General features: G+C 39.9%; 2 protein-coding genes across 3 annotated transcripts; both read left to right on the top strand.

The window, feature by feature from the left end:
* Window positions 1–1,694: 1,694 nt before the first annotated feature.
* Window positions 1,695–4,982, top strand: LOC109100091 (G-protein coupled receptor 183-A-like). Its single transcript, XM_042763857.1, has 2 exons — window positions 1,695–1,845; window positions 2,888–4,982. Exon 2 carries the CDS (start codon window positions 2,905–2,907, stop codon window positions 4,018–4,020), a length of 1,116 nt encoding a protein of 371 aa, XP_042619791.1. The 5' UTR covers window positions 1,695–1,845; window positions 2,888–2,904; the 3' UTR covers window positions 4,021–4,982.
* Window positions 4,983–12,552: 7,570 nt separating this feature from the next.
* LOC109100092 (N-arachidonyl glycine receptor-like) lies at window positions 12,553–16,585 on the top strand. Of its 2 annotated transcripts, none has more exons than XM_042763856.1 (2): window positions 12,553–12,703; window positions 14,686–16,585. In XM_042763856.1, the coding sequence occupies exon 2, from the start codon at window positions 14,696–14,698 to the stop codon at window positions 15,680–15,682; it is 987 nt and encodes a 328-aa protein (XP_042619790.1). In that variant the 5' UTR covers window positions 12,553–12,703; window positions 14,686–14,695; the 3' UTR covers window positions 15,683–16,585. The 2 variants fall into 2 exon arrangements, with proteins under 2 accessions (XP_042619790.1, XP_042619789.1); XM_042763855.1 differs by lacking the exon at window positions 12,553–12,703 and adding an exon at window positions 13,614–13,749.
* The last annotated feature ends 408 nt before the right edge of the window (window positions 16,586–16,993 follow it).

Here is a 16,993-nt window from a genome sequence, read left to right as displayed (position 1 = left end):
AGTTGAATTACTGAAATGAACTTTTCCACGACATTCTAATTTATTGAGATGCACCTGTATAATTTAGAGACTTTCATGCTCTTATATACCTAAATATACACTGACATTTAGCCTACACGCAAACACAAAAAAATAGGACTTATCGTATTAGAGGATCTCAGTTATTTTGGAAAGTTCTGAACATTGTCTCACCACATGGAGAGGAAAAAAAAAAAGATGTTTCAGGTTTAGGTAATAGGCGAAATCGCAGGAATAAATTTGTCATTGTTTTTAATGCTATAGAGTGATTGCACATATGGAATGAAGGTTACAAATTTTAATTGCAAACATTTAAAGGGTGTTGAGCAGAAGATGGAAAGATTTCTCAAAAGCCACATCCTCTCAAAAGTTAATAGAACTGTTGCTTTGGAGACAGACAGTAGACGGAAATAACCTTTACGTTTCTGTTTAGTGAAAGTAGAAAGGATCTGAAAGTATTTTAAAAAACACAAATTCAAAAGAAATTCATTTTTGTGGATGTCTCTGTGTGTTGTCATCAACGTCATACATATTAATGGGAATACACAACCTCAACACTAAGGAATCGGTAACACTTTAGAGTAAGGTTCCATTAGTTAATGTTAGTTAACTACTTTAGTTAACATGAACTAAGCAAGAACAGTCCTTCTACAGCATTTATTAATCTTAGTTAATGTTAATTTCAACATTTACTAATGCATTATTCAAATCAAAAGTTGTGCTTGTTAACATTAGTTAATGCACTGTGAATTAGCATGAACTAACAATGAATAACTGTATTTTCATTAACATTAACGAAGACTAATAAATACAGTAATAAATGTATTGTTCATTGTTTGTTCATGTTAATTAATACATTAACTAACATTAACTAATGGAACCTTATTCTAAAGTGTTACCAAGAAATCTAAAGGACATTTACCAAAAAAAAAAAAAAAAAAAAAACAGCCAGACATTGTTTCATTAGAAAACAGACGTTGTGAAGAACAAAATTGTGTATTCTGGTAAAACTGTATTCTCAAATTTTATGACAAATCAGCTGCTGTAGTTATGTAATTAATTTATCAAAACTTTATTTTAAGTGGTTGTAATGTAAGCCCACAGGTGCCAATAGGATGTTTCAGACTAAACAGCGATGTCTTTCTGAAGCTTTCAGATGTAATTTTCAACTTCTAACAATAGAACGAAGAACTGCTCACTTTCATATCTACCGTCACACCCAATAACACCAAGAGAACCACGCGATAAAGAATCAAAATAACACATTTTATTAAAACTGAAGAAAAATCAAAAGTGCATTTTAAAAACCACTGAAATTCTATCCTACTAATTCATAAATAAAACTATAATAAATGAAGCTGCTGATTCTTTTCTCCTCATTATGAACATAAATATGTCAAATAAATAAATACATCTCATTTTTCTCTACTTATGATATTGTCAGTTGTGTCACAAATTTTACAAATTCAATAACCAAATTACATTTTCAAAGTAAACCTTAACAAGGGTTATAAAGTCATGATGTGTTTCATCCTTTCATCCGCAGTTACCGCAGAGAACACGTGCAGGATTGCAATTAACATGTGACAGCGAAAGGTCCTCGCTCAAGAGAGAACTACTTAACTGGGCAGATCTTAGTGACAAATACAGGAAATTATGTCATCGTCATGGTAACAAAAGCAAAGTGGAAACAGTATTTCATTGCTCAGTCAGGGTGTGTAAGAAAACGTGGTTAATGCTGGACCAGGACGTGTCAATTTTGACACGGCAATGATCAGACCACTTGACACAAAAAAGGGACAAAAACTGCAGCACAAGAAAGTGTTGGTACGTACATTTATTTTTTTTTGTAATAATGTTTGTGAAAATGTTTTTTTTTTTTTTTTTTTATGGATAACAGATATAATATAATAATATAATATAAAATAACAAAAATACTTAAATTATATATATATATATATATATATATATATATATATATATATATATAGATAGATAGATAGATAGATAGATAGATAGATAGATGCTGTTTTGACCAGTTCTTGCTTCAGATAATATTTTTGAATTGATGTTCAAGCTGGATTTTTCTATTAATAATTATTTATTTACAATTCTGTGAATTCAAATGAATATAAACTGAAATATCCATTCTAGTTTGTTGTATTGCATCAGAGCATGTGCAATGTGTACTGTGTGTACTGGCACATGGATGATTCATTATCATACTACAAATCCATGTATAGCATGGTTGCTAAATTGCAGTGAAACAATTATGAATGATTGCAAGATGCTAAAGCAGCTTATTAAAAAATCTCTTTCAAATCAGAATAGTCTAGTCCCTGGAAAAGAAAAAGTGGATATAAGCTTTGCAGAAGTATACTAACCACTACACAATCATTGTTACCCCATCACAGAGAACTGTATTCTACTCTATTGTATTCTAGACATGTTTTTCTAGTAGTCAAGGTCTTTGTGAGGGTGCAGAATTCGGGTAGTTGTAGGACTGACAGGAAACACCTTTTGCTGCTCCAGCGGAGCACGGTGCTCGCCTGGACCTCCTGTCTTTGCATTTGCACTGATGATTGACATAAAACTTCCTTGCCAATCACAGTGGTATCACAAACTTCCGTATGCACATGAAAAAATTATTTGACATGCTCATAAAAACATTTCTGTAGTAAGTTGGGGGGGGGGGGACTTTGAAACCACAGGTGGCTTATGCGATTTCCTTTGCCTGCAATGTATGCTCGTTACAAAAAAGGACGCACACTTGTTGCACTTCCTTAGTGAAACAGCACAGTGTGACCTGATACAAGCATGGATTGATTTTCTCAGTTCTGTAGTAAAGTATCTGTTTTCCTTTTTCCAGATTTCATAACTGACCCCATGGAGATGGTAGTAGCTACAAACGCCACCAACAATGACTCTTGTACCAACCTGTATGATCATCGTGGTTGGGCACAGTATTTTTTGCCTGCAATATATTCTCTGATTTGCATTGTGGGACTGCTGGGCAATGCGTTGGCTTTGCATGTCATTTGGCCTAATTTAAAAAAAATCAACTCCACAACAATGTATTCAGCCAACCTGGTGGTGTCGGACATCTTATTTTCATTTGCTCTGCCCTTGCGTGCAGTTTACTATGGCAAGGGGTTCCATTGGCCAATGGGGGAGGGTTTATGTAAGGCCGTGGCGCTGCTGTTCTACATCAACATGTATGCCAGCGTCAACTTCATGACTTGTTTGAGCGTGGACCGTTTCATTGCAGTGGTACTGCCGCTGCGCTTTTCCCGATTCCGAAAGGTTCAGAAGGTGCGGTACATCTGTGCTGCTGTATGGGTCGTTGTGTTGATGCAGACCCTGCCTTTGCTGTCAATGCCCATGACGAACGAGGAGGAAAGTGGACATATAACATGTATGGAGTATCCCAACTTCGAGAAGACTGACAACCTGCCTGTCATTCTCATCGGAGCTGTGTTGATTGGCTTCGGCATCCCTGTGATCACCATCCTGATGTGTTATTCGGCACTGTGCTCCAAGCTCCGCCTCCTGGCCAAGTCTAATAAACTGACAGAGAAGTCGGGTCGTAGTCGTAAAGCCATCGGCGTGATTTGTGCCGTCATTCTCGTATTTGTGGTGTGCTACACCCCATATCACGTCGACCTCCTGCAGTACATGATCAGAAAGCTGCGGTACAAGCCAGACTGTTCAGAACTGCATGACTTTCAGATCTCCCTTCACATCACCGTCTGCCTGATGAACCTCAACTCATGCCCGGATCCCTTTATCTACTTCTTTGCTTGCAAGGGATACAAGAAAAAGGTACTCAAACTGCTCAGGAAGCAAGTCAGCAATGTCCCACTCTCGAGTGTGGTCAGGACCTCACCTGAAGGCTCCTCCAAAGATGTGTTTGGGAATGATAAAATCCATATGAGCTCCAGAAGCAATCAGAAAGAGAGGAGCAGCATGCTGTTGAGCAACAGCGATGGTTATGAACTATAAGCAACAACAAGAAACGCAGTTCACTGACTATATGCGACTTTCCTAAATTTCTCACCTCTGGATTATTTTACAGTGTTTCAAGCTATTGGTTCAGATGGTGGTTAATATTTTGTTACGCTGTTCAAAGAATATTGCACATTTGTCTTACATACTGTAGTTCATCTGAGTGCTAGAATTTGTTTTTCAGTTTTTTTTATTGATCTTTTGAATAATAATAATAATAATAATAATAATAATAATAATAATAATAATAATAATAATAATAATAATAATAAATAGCCAAAATGACAAATTTTTATATGCAGTGACATGATGAGCTACAGCAGTCTAGTACCAAGAAACGATGCTTGTGGTGATTTTAATGTAGCCTAATGACTCAAATCTTCTGATTCCACTCACAAGAAAAAAATTCAATCACTGATTCTTCAGTGAGCCTTTTGATCCTTAATCATTACAACACTGGGATATGACCAGAGAGTCACTAAATTAATCTTTTTGTTTTAACTGAAGTCGCTCCCTTTATACTGTAGGTATGTTAAGGGTTTGCTATTTTTACCTGCCCTCAAAGAGTGTAGCACAAGCAAGTGGCATTATAATGTGTGTTAAGATGATCATGCCCAAAACCCCCTTAAGAAACTGTAGCGAGCTGTCTTACTGGAAAGAGTCACTCTTTTATCTCGATGGCTCCTTATGCATCATAGTAGTGTCTCAGGATGATAAACTTAACAATCATACTGACAATCAACTGTGTCATCATTCATTTAAATCGTCCAGATGAGCTTTCACGGCACACAAGACTTAAATTGATAATTTCTAATTTGGAGCTATTTTACAGCAACATAATTATCAAGTTGGACAAATGAGTATTTAAATGATGCTATTTGATTTTGACCAACAACTAGCTATGTTTACATGGACACTTTTTGTTTCAGCTGGAAAGAATAAAATAAAAAAAAATTAAATAAAGTGATTGAGTTTATGTGTTATCCAATTTAGCTCAAACGTTCCGTTTCAGTGGCTATTACCAAATGATAATCTTTCTGCAACAAACAAGTTGAGAACATGTACTAGATAATGGAGGAGTTACAAAATGTACCTTGATTGAAACGGAATGTTACATTTTGTATGGGTGTGTGTGTTTGTTTTTTTTTTGGCTGGTTGACCTCTTTTAAATGTAAAACATTCTGCTTTCAAAAACAGCACAAGTTAGTTTGTGGGTCCTAGATACTCAACCTGGGGCCAGTTGCATAAGCCTGTGTCTTGAGAACTAATCTGACCAACTAGTAGTTAGCCAGGTGGTAATAAGTCTTATTTTTTGGATTCAACGTAGACTAATCTACATTTTTATGTAACCGACTTAAAAAAGTTATAGAGAAAAAAAAAAAAAAAGAAGCTTTTTCAGCAGAGTGGAATTTAAAAATAAATAAATAAATCTCTCAGTCATATACCATAGAGCACATATAAAATCCTGGAGGGAAAGAGTTCATAAAATTCACAATGACTGGTCCAAAATTTTATTTTAGTCTTGACCAAGATCATAAAGCCAGGCAAATTTTGAATTCAGTGCAATTACAACAAAATAGCCAGAAGAGGGAGGCCACAAAGCCAAAAGTGAAAGATTATGAATAGTACAACAGATGTCGCTTCTTCCCCTTTACATGGGAAACTTTTTGCGTGCTTATATTGACATTTTAGTGTTCCATCAGTTCATAATGAAAAACAGGTGTGCTAATTTGGCTTAGAGAGGTTGGGAAATTAATTTGCTTATTATCATAAACTGAATTAAAATGAAAACTTAAATGTATATAAAAGGTTTACTGCAAACTCATTGTGTTTGGTTAGCTGATTTAAAATACCTAGTTTCTGAATTGCATTCAAATAATTACTATAAAACTGGCCAAATAGTAAATCTTCTGAAGAGAAGTGAAATTATGTATCAGTGACACTTCAGACAAAAATAAGAAAAAGGTCAAGACCAATACGAGGAGCCTTAACCAAGACTCCAGAGAAGCAGAACAGAAGATGCATGGGGAGTTGTGGTTTGGAAAAATGGAAGGAAGTTGCTGTGTTGCTTCAAACCTCCTTGAACTGTTCCTTTTTAGGAGAAAAGGGACATAGGCTGTAACCTTTTACACTGTAGACTTAGAGATTCACTGCTTGGAACAGTAAAAAAGTCTGACACCAACTAACTCTTCACTGTAAGCACCGCCTGACAAACAAACAAACAACAGTAGCATTTACATCTCAGTAAAAATATGGTTTCTGATAAAAAAAAAAAAAAAAAAAAAAACCTACAATACTGCTCGTTGATTTTTCTGAAAGTTTAGATTATATAGTAGGCCTACTTTTCACATTATATAGCCAAAGCTACAGATGGTGAAATAACCATTTCCTTTTTTTTTTAGTTCAGTTTTTTGCTTCAGCTAGCTTGTGGTTCGGATAATAAGATAAAAAGCCACTCAAGATAATACACATAAAATCTTCAATGTCATGGTAATACCATTTTTCTTTTTGAAACCTACAGTATTATTATATTCATTTTAGGAAGTTATATTCAATAAAGTATACAGACAAATTATATTTTATTTTATGTCATCTACACTGAGGCAGTGTTTAATAAGGACTAATTTCCCTTTCAGTTGGTCACTCTCGACGTCACGTCGGTGATGACTGACGAATTGGGATCTCGCCAGAGAGACCAATCCCATTTGATTGTAACTAAACGAGCCAATGCACATTGGCATGCGATTATTGCATCCAGCTGCCGCTAATCACAGCGTGAGCGTGAGGCAGCATGTACACTGCATTCATTCATCCTTTCGCTTCGGAGCCGAGCGGTAGTGTATCACTACTGCTCTCTACTTCGGCGTTGCAAAGCAGAGAGCCAGCAAGTGTGGGCATTACGGCACGGCACGGCAGCGGTGGTCATGGTCGCACGGCGAGAACAGAAAAAATCATCTTCATGCAGACAGCCACACCAGGAGTGTGCGGTGGCCAGCTCCCCCCTGTGCTTCAGCACAAAAGAGCATTTCTTTAAAAGAGCAACACGGGTGATCACATGACCATCTCGGATTTGCATGAAAGACTCCATTATGTCAACCGTGGCGGGCTCCCTCTCCCTCTGCTGTGATCCCGTGTTCATCTCAGCAATCGGGGCGGGGCTGCATCCGGTGGACCCGGAGTTGATTTGAGGATCACGGTGACGGCTTCCTCAGAGGGAGTTCATCACCCCCTCAAGCACACTGCAGCCAGTCGTGTGGTCCGAGGAATGTGCTGGCCCCTCTACACTGTGGAGGAAGCTGGCCGTTTCCTTCAATTCGCCCCCTCGATACCAGATGTCAATCGGTGCATCGGAGGGCTCTCTCTCTCTGGGGATGACGACCCAGCTGTGTTGCCCCCTTCGGGTGTGACAGCGTTGTCCGAGACAGACCTAGAGATGACAGCTATCCTCCACCGTGTGGAATTCTCCACCGCATCCTGATTCTTTGAGGCTGGATGAGTGGTTTCTCTGTGGAAGTCGCGCTGGTTCTCAGTGCCCCACTATGGTGCCATTCTTCCCGGAGATGCATGAGGAGCTTACAAGTTTGTGGAAGGCACCTTTTACTGCCCAAAACCAATCTTGTAGTTCCTCCGCTCTCACCACCCTCGTTAGTAAAGACGCTTTGTTGTACATGGGCATTCCCTCGGTGGAGCGGTCTGTGGCCATGCAACTATGTCCAACAGCTGCTACCACTCTGTTGGGTGACCTGTGTCTCCCCTCACATGCCTGTAAGTATTCGTCAGGTCTAACTGGCAGAGCTTACAGAGCTTGTGGGGAGGCAGCTTCTGCCCTTCACACCATGGCGTTTCTGCAGGTCCATCAGGCCAAAGCCCTGAGAGACCTGCACGAGGGTAGCCACGACCTGACGGTTCTGCATGAACTTCGTACTTGAAGGACCTCGCGCTTTGAGCAACAAAGGTGACCGCACAGTCTCTAGGTCATGCGACGTCCACGCCAGTGGTCCAGGAGCACCTTCTGTGGCTGTGTCTGGCCGACAAGAAGGAGCATGATAAGGTGCAGTTCCTGAATGCCTCCTGTACCACGGACCAGCCTTTTCGGTGACACTGTCAAGAGCTTTGTCCAGCAGTTCTCGGTGGCACAGAAGCAGACTGAGGCATTCAAACACATCCTGTGCCAGAGGAAACCTGCTGCTTTCACCCTTGCTGCAGCCCCTCAGCCTGCTCGTCGCTGTGGGCGCCCCCCGCGGCTATTTCCGCTCCCACGTAGCAGCAGCACAAGCAGCATTGTGGAGCCGGTTGCAGGCAGGACGCCTAGCCCATCCAGGTCCCCGCCACACACAAGCGCAAGTGCAAGAGGCCCTGGGACGGGTGACCCGGAGATGGAGGATACTGCTTGTCGGGAGATGCTGACTGCACACCACTCCCTCCCCCGAAGGAGGGTCAGGTGGAGAATCTTTGTTTTATTTATGTTCAACCGCTGGCCCAGCAACCAGCTGTACCTAAAACTTTAACAATAAAAGAACTGTTTCCTCAGTCTCTGGGTCACAAGAGGAGAAGAGTTGTGAACTGTGCATCACTGGGTCACTTCCCTCCTCCTGAAGTGGAACCTGTTTGTCGAATGGTGTTCCTCCCACCAGGAGGACCCCCAGAGATGTTCGATTAGAGCCATGCTTTCCTTCTTGCAGCAAGGGTTGGAGTGTAGGCTTTCCCCCTCCACCCTTAAGGTTTACATTGCTGCTATTTTGGCCCATCACGACCCCATAGAGGGGAAGCACGTTCTGGTCGTCAGGTTTCTGAGGAGGGCCAGTTCAGTTTGGGCCAGCTGATTCCAGTGCAACACTGAGACCCCGGCCCGGGTATGTGCCCAAGGTTTCTATCACTCTCTACAGGGACCAGGTGGTGAACCTGCAAGTTCTGCCCCTGGAGGAGGCAGACCCAGCCCTCGCTTTGCTCTGTCCAGTACGTGCACTGCGACAGTACGTGGATAGAACTCAGAGCTCTAGGACCTCAGAACAGCTCTCTGTCTGTTATGGGGGACAGCAGAAAGGGAAGGCTGTCTCCAAGCAGAGGATGGCCCACTGGATAGTGGATGCCATCACCTTGGCCTACGAAGCACAAGGTGTTCCCTGTACGCTCAGTCCACTAGGGGTGTCGCATTGTCCTGGGTGCTGGCTCGCAGTGCCTCGCTAGCAGACATTTGTAGAGCTGCAGGCTGGGCGACTCCTAACACGTTCGCTATGTTCTATAGCCTGCGTGTTGAACCGGTTTCCTACTGTCTTCTCACCTCAAACGGGTAGTGGCATTGAGAGGCCCTGTTCAGAGTTGGCTTGCACCATCCTAGATGCCTAGATCTCCAGAAAGTCCCCTAACCAGGCAGACCCTGTCAAGTCCTCCAGCACTCCGGTGGCCAGACGTTGCGGAGCGTCCGGCACCAGGCCTTTCAACCAATGAATTCCTGAAAACTTGTATGAGGCTATTGCCCATATGAGTATCCCAGTTGGGATCCCATATGTGTATTTCCACAGTACACCTACTAAGGCCGTGTTTCACCTGGGAGACCACGTTCTGCCATCTCTAAGTGATGCAGCCATGAACCATCTCAGAGATTTCCATGTGCAGTAGGGCCCCTCGGGGTTACTCCACGTGAGTAAATGTCACTAAACCCCCTCTGGGAGGAGGTGACTCTGCAGTGTGTCCTCTTCCAAATGGAAGGGCATGCTTTCCCAGTGTTATCCAAGTCCTACTGTTGGGTTGCGAGGAACAACTGTAGTCGGCCTTCTCTGTGTAGAGCCCAGTCCTATCGTCCACCTTATAGGAAGGTTTAGGAGGCCTACACAGGGCACTGGAGGGGGCAGCACCTGTGGCATGTTGGTAGGGATCCCAATTTGTTGGTCATCACCGACGTGACGTCGAGAGTGACCAACTGAAAGGGAACATCTTGGTTATGTAAGTAACCCTCATTCCCTGAAGGACGGAACGGAGACGTCACATCCCGTCGCCACAGTTGATGTACCACCGCTGAGCTGCTTGGCTCCTCAGCAAAAGCATGAATGAATGCGGTGCACCTGCTGCCTCTTATACTCACGCTGTGATCAGTGACAGCTGGATGCAATGATCGCATGCCAATGTGAATTGGCTCATTTAGTTACACTCAAAATAGATTGGTCTCTCTGGCGAGATCCCAGTTTCGTCGGTCTTCTGACGTGACGTCTCCATTCCCTCCTTCAGGGACAGAGGGTTACCATACGTAACCGAGACGATTACAGGAATGTACAAACCCATTGAAAAAATAACTTCATATGTTCATATGTATCACAGTGTCTCAGTTTTGGACTCAGTCTCAAGTCTGTCACTATCGCCTCTATCTTATTTCCATATAAGTCTACAAAAACAATGAGATTAAGTCATTATTCTGGTGTCCCTTGTCTAGAACTATAATATTCACTTCTCTTAGAATCTATAATACTATGTATGGCATTGGTAATGAAGTCATTTATATATATGTGTGTGTGTGTGTATATATATATATATATATATATACATATATATATATATATATATGTATATGTATACACAAACCCGATTACAAAAAAGTTGGGACACTGTACAAATTGTGAATAAAAACAGAATGCAATGATGTGGGAGTTTCAAATTTCAATATTTTATTCAGAATACAACATAGATGACATATCAAATGTTTAAACTGAGAAAATGTATCATTTTAAGGGAAAAATAAGTTGATTTTAAATTTCATGGCATCAACACATGTCAAAAAAGTTGGGACAAGGCCATGTTTACCACTGTGTGGCATCCCCTCTTCTTTTTATAACAGTCTGCAAACGTCTGGGGACTGAGGAGACAAGTTGCTCAAGTTTAGGAATAGGAATGTTGTCCCATTCTTGTCTAATACAGGCTTCTAGTTGCTCAACTGTCTTAGGTCTTCTTTGTTGCATCTTCCTCTTTATGATGCGCCAAATATTTTCTATGGGTGAAAGATCTGGACTGCAGGCTGGCCATTTCAGTACACGGATCCTTCTTCTACGAAGCCATGATGTTGTAATTGATGCAGTATGTGGTCTGGCATTGTCATGCTGGAAAATGCAAGGTCTTCCCTGAAAGAGATGACATCTGGATGGGAGCATATATTGTTCTAGAACTTGGATATGCCTTTCAGCATTGATTGTGCCTTTCCAGATGTGTACGCTGCCCATGCCACACGCACTCATGCAACCACATACCATAAGAGATGCAGGCTTCTGAACTGAGCGCTGATAACAACTTGGGTTGTCCTTGTCCTCTTTAGTCCAGATGACATGGCGTCCCAGTTTTCCAAAAAGAATTTCAAATTTTGATTCGTCTGACCACAGAACAGTTTTCCACTTTGCCACAGTCCATTTTAAATTAGCCTTGGCCCAGAGAAAACACCTGGATCATGTTTAGATATGGCTTCTTTTTTGACCTGTAGAGTTTTAGCCGGCAACGGCGAATGGCACGGTGGAGTGTGTTAACCGACAATGTTTTCTGGAAGTATTCCTGAACCCATGTTGTGATTTCCATTACAGTAGCATTCCTGTATGTGATGCAGTGCTGTCTAAGGGCCCAAAGATCACGTGCATCCAGTATGGTTTTCCGGCCTTGACCCTTACGCACAGAGATTTTTCCAGATTCTCTGAATCTTTGGATGATATTATGCACTGTAGATGATGATAACTTCAAACTCTTTGCAATTTTTCTCTGAGAAACTCCTTTCTGATATTGCTCCACTATTTTTCGCCACAGCATTGGGGGAATTGGTCATCCTCTGCCCATCTTGACTTCTGAGAGACACTGCCTTTCTGAGAGGCTCTTTTTATACCCAATCATGTTGCCAATTGACCTAATAAGTTGCAAAATGGTCCGCCAGCTGTTCCTTATCTGTACATTTAACTTTTCCGGCCTCTTATTGCTACCTGTCCCAACTTTTTTGGAATGTGTAGCTCTCATGTGTAGCTCTCATTTCAAAATGTCTCAATTTCAACATTTGATATGTTATCTATATTATATTATGAATAAAATATACGTTTATGAGATTTGTAAATTATTCCATTCCCTTTTTACTCACAATTTGTACAGTGTCCCAACTTTCTTCGAATCGAGTTTATATATATATATATATATATATATATATATATATATATATATATAAACAATGACTCATTTATTAATGATTTGGAGGAAAAATGACTGGCTTATGAGGCATGCTGGGAGTCTAATTTGCATTGCCAAGACTTTATTGATTCATTTGTATTGCCCAAGTTCTAAGTGATACAAGTATACTTATAATGGAAAGAGTGCTTCATAACTTAATAAAAAAATATGAAAATATTTGCAATATAAATTATTTTGTATATTATTTAAATTATGGTTGTTTATAGGACTACCCTTCCTTCCCCTTTTTCTAATATGGAGGAACTGAAAAAAAAAATGACTACATGCACTCAAAGACCAAGCAGATGTTCCTCTTTTTACAGTTCATTTCTCTATACTTTTACAAGAATCTCCACCAAAAACAAAAATCCCCAGGTTTCTACTATAGCTCTGTTAAGAGAATGATGTTTGTGTGTCAGTAATCCACATATGGGTAATTTAAAACTACAGTGACTTCCTGATGTGGGTGACTGTTGAAGAGAGGAAATTTAAGAGGGTGAGTAAATCAGTCGATGCAGAGTCTATTAGAGGAAACAGTTCACAATGGAACACAATGATGGAGAATATGAATGTACTACATATATTACAGTGTTTTAGTGTTGATGTTTTTAAAGTACCTTCTTACTTGCGGCTGAATTGTGGCTGCTGGAACACTCCACTCGTGCGGGTTTTTTTTTTTTTTTTTACCACAGGTAAGTCACAGAACAACAACAGCATTAATTAAAGGGATAGTTCACCCAAAAATCGTAATTTAATCATATTCCAAAGATATCATGACAAAATATGATATTTTGTGTTCCTCAGAGGACAGAAAGTAATACAGGTTTGGATGGGAATGACATGGTGACGGAATTTATATATACATACATACATGCATACTTTATGTATTTGTGTGTGTGTGTGCGCGCATATATATAGAGAGAGAGAGGGGGGGAGGGGGAGAGAGAGAGCGAGAGAGAGAGAGAGAGAGAGAAAGAGAGAAATGTGGCATAGACAACAATCAAAAGTTAATCTTAGTTTTCAGTTACGTGACCTCAGATTGTTGTGTCTAAACATGCTTGGTCAGGATAGCTTTTTCTTTTTGCCCTCTGATTTTAAGATAAGCTGCCATCTCAAACCCACATTACAAAGATTTCATTTCCTGTTTATACACTACCAGCCTCAGCATCCTGTGTTTAATTAAAACTCTTCAACACCAGATGCCTTCTGTTGCCACCTGCTGTATGCTGTTCCCAAGAGAGCTAATGCTGTGTGACAAACCCTATTTTCCCAATCAATAACCAGCACCCAAACTTGTCACATTTTTTACTTTTCCACTGCTCTCAAACTGCGTTATGACATAGAGTTTGCCCTTTGAGATATTCTCCACCAGTACATGCATTACAGGAAGTGAAGGGTCTTAACAGAAACCAAAAGAGAAAATCTAAATAAAGACAAAAGCTTCATGACTTCCTCTGTTAGATCGAAGCTCGGCAGCAAGGGCACATTATAGTCATCAAACGTACAGTCCTCACAACAGATACGATGCCAACAATCTCTGAGGTTGGTACCTTTACATTTTTTACTTTGTAATCTTGTAGAACAAAATTTGGCCGTTGAAAACCCATAGTTGTTACGAATAGCCAACCTTATCAGAAGACAATGTTGTACTGTAGGTCAAATGTGGTTTCTATAGTAAGTAGACCATTCATTAACAGTATATATTCAAAAACTTCTGTAGAGTGATTTTTTTAAGGTACAGGATGACTGTTGATGAATATAAATTAATTCTGCACAGACAAAGACAAGTCAAAACAATAAATAAAGAACTGTAGTGAAAGTAGCATTATTCTTTTTTATGATGTGTTGGTATACTGACTCATATTCAACATTTTGTTAGTTTTTTCTTCTTCTTCTTCTTCTTGTTTTTGTACCTTAACACTCATATTTGAGAAGGGTTGTCTTTCACTTTTATTTTTTAAAACCTTTTTGGTGTCTTATTTTTTTTTTACTAAAATGTAAAATTGGTAGTGTAAGTAAAAATAAATAAATAAATAAAACCCATTGCATCACACTTGCAAGAAACTACAAAAAGTACTAGAGTTATTAGTAATAAAGTTGCAGCTGTAAGATATGTAAAGTTTCAATCAACGTTACGCAGGGGTAAAGGCCATATTGAATTTTAACATGGATGAAAATGAGCTGTCAGTCTTTACAGTCTGTACAGTCTTTACAATGCGCACAATGTATAAAGTTCCCAGAACTTTCAAATTTCAAAACTACTACTTTGTCTACTTTGAAAGGATGAACAATCGGCACAATCCAGTGAACAAGCTGTATTTCTATTACATCCTCATTTTCATTCCTGTCAAAAATTAAATATAGTGCTACTCTGACTAAGGTCTATTACCTTTTTCAAAACTATGAAACAGGCTTCCATAGTTTTAATTGAAAAACTACTGTTTTAAATTGGTTTCTCTTTTTTTATGGTCAAATCAGGCAAACCATCATGGATCATAACACATCGCCCGTCATCAAGGAGGGTCACGTCCCCCAAGAGTACCGGACTGCTAGCCTAGTGTTTTACAGCATTATCTTCATCATAGGCACAGTGGTCAACCTGACCGCCCTCTGGGTCTTTGCCTTGACCACTAAAAGACGGAACTCCATCACTGTTTACATGATCAATGTCGCTTTAGTGGACTTGATATTTATCTTACTGCTGCCTTTTCGAATGGTCTACTACAGTCAAGACTACTGGCCCTTTGGAGACATGTTCTGCAGGATTAACGCCGCACTGACGGTGCTCTATCCCTGCCTGGCCTTGTGGCTCTTCGCACTCATTAGCACAGATCGCTATGTGGCCATAGTGCAGCCGCGACACACCCGAGAACTAAAAAGCGTCCGTAAAGCCTTGCTGTCCTGTGCGGGAGTCTGGATCATGACCCTGGGCAGCACAGCTCCGCTTGTTCTCCTGGAAGAAGACCCTGACCGGAAGACAAACCATACCACGTGCATCAAGATGCACGACATCATCTACTTGCGCCGAGACAATCCTGTCCACTTTGCACGTATTGTCTTCTTCTTCTTGGTGCCGGTGTGCATCATGGTGGGCTGTTATATTGTTATCGTGGACAACCTTATCCATGGACGCACATCCAAACTGAAGCCCAAAGTCAAGCAGAAGTCCATCCGGATCATCATCACACTGATCGTTCAGGTGCTGGTGTGCTTTGTGCCTTTCCACATCTGTTTTGTTTCCATGCTGCTGGCCAGCAGTGAGAGGGGTTACAACACCTGGGGGGCCTTCACCACCTTCCTGATGAATGCGAGCACAGTGTTGGACATCATACTCTTCTACATTGTGTCAAAACAGTTTCAGGACCGTGTGATCAGCGTGATCTTGTACAGAAACTACCTGAGGAGCGTTCGGAGGAAGAGTCTTCACACCAACAGCATTCGCTCGCTCAGCAACCTGACCAGTGCCATGATCTGAGGAATAACACAGCTGACGGGAGCAATTTAAACTAAATACAAACATATAAATTTTTGTAATTAAGTAACAGAATAAGATAGTAATTGCAGAAAAAAAATAATGATCATACTAATTAGTGAAACTGCTCGCAGTAAGTACGCAGTCAACTTAGGAGATGGATCACATGTGCTCCAGCGTCTTCATTGGTAGCTGCTGCATTGCATCACTGCTCATTTGCATAAAGTTAAACTTTTATCAGTTTTGCCACACACTGCACAATTACTTATGCTGCAAATCATAAGTAAGACAAACTGTTTGTTTTTCAGTTGTTGTGTTTCATGCTGCAAGTAAAGTAAAAATTTAGAGTTTTTTAAAACTGAGAAAGATTCAAATTGTAAATTGGCATGCTATAGTTAGAGCCACATATAATGTAGGATTAATAAAAGGTTTAGTTTTCTCGTATACATATAAAAATTAGGCCAGTGTGGGGATGCACTGTAAACCCTAACTTTCAAAATAATGAATTGGTATGAACAGGGCAAACTTAAATTAAACAAACTGCTTTTAACAAATGTACTTTTTCTTTTGAGTTCATGAAACCGACATATTTTAAGTAATCTGAATTGTTTAACTGGTTTTAATTTAATGAACTTTCTTTTTATTTAGACAAACTTAAATTTGAACTAAAACTGGGCTGGGATTTCAATTTCCCAGCATACTGCCTTTCAATGTGGCATGTAATGCACATTAAATGTCCCAGAAAGTGAAAAGGTAATTAAATTACATAATTACCTCTAATAACTTTATCTCTAATATTTTTGATATTTAATGACAATGAAAACAAATAGAAGTACTGAATGATAGAATACATATGTTTTTTATATATACATTCCAAACATTGCTGGGTTGTTTCAACTTAAATTTAGCAACATTTTTTTAAGTATATATATATATATATATATTAATTAAAAATATTCTGCACCATTTTGTTTAATACAATTAAAATTAAACAATTAAAACTAAACTGAAACAGTATTTTGGTACAGCACGACTGTATACTCGAGTATACAAGAAGCCAACAGATGGCGCTACTGACCAGGGCACATTTATTATACTCATACAGTGTTTTGTCCCAATATCACCATCAGGTGGTGTCATGTAATGTTAGCAAACTACTTGAAAGAGGCATTATATCTGCTCATAGTTGTACATTGTTTTCAGTGAAAAATTTATCTTGGGTTTTTTAACTTTCCATAAAATATGTGACTGCTGACAGATGGACTGATTTCTTCTTTGGGAAGCTGACACATCTTGTGGCTATATCTAAGTGTC

Source organism: Cyprinus carpio, chromosome A9 (genome assembly GCF_018340385.1).
Source record: "Cyprinus carpio isolate SPL01 chromosome A9, ASM1834038v1, whole genome shotgun sequence".
In the NCBI taxonomy this organism is placed as follows: Eukaryota; Metazoa; Chordata; class Actinopteri; order Cypriniformes; family Cyprinidae; genus Cyprinus; species Cyprinus carpio.
The sequence above is the reverse complement of the archived record's forward strand: the minus strand, read 5'-3'. Positions and strand labels throughout refer to the sequence as shown.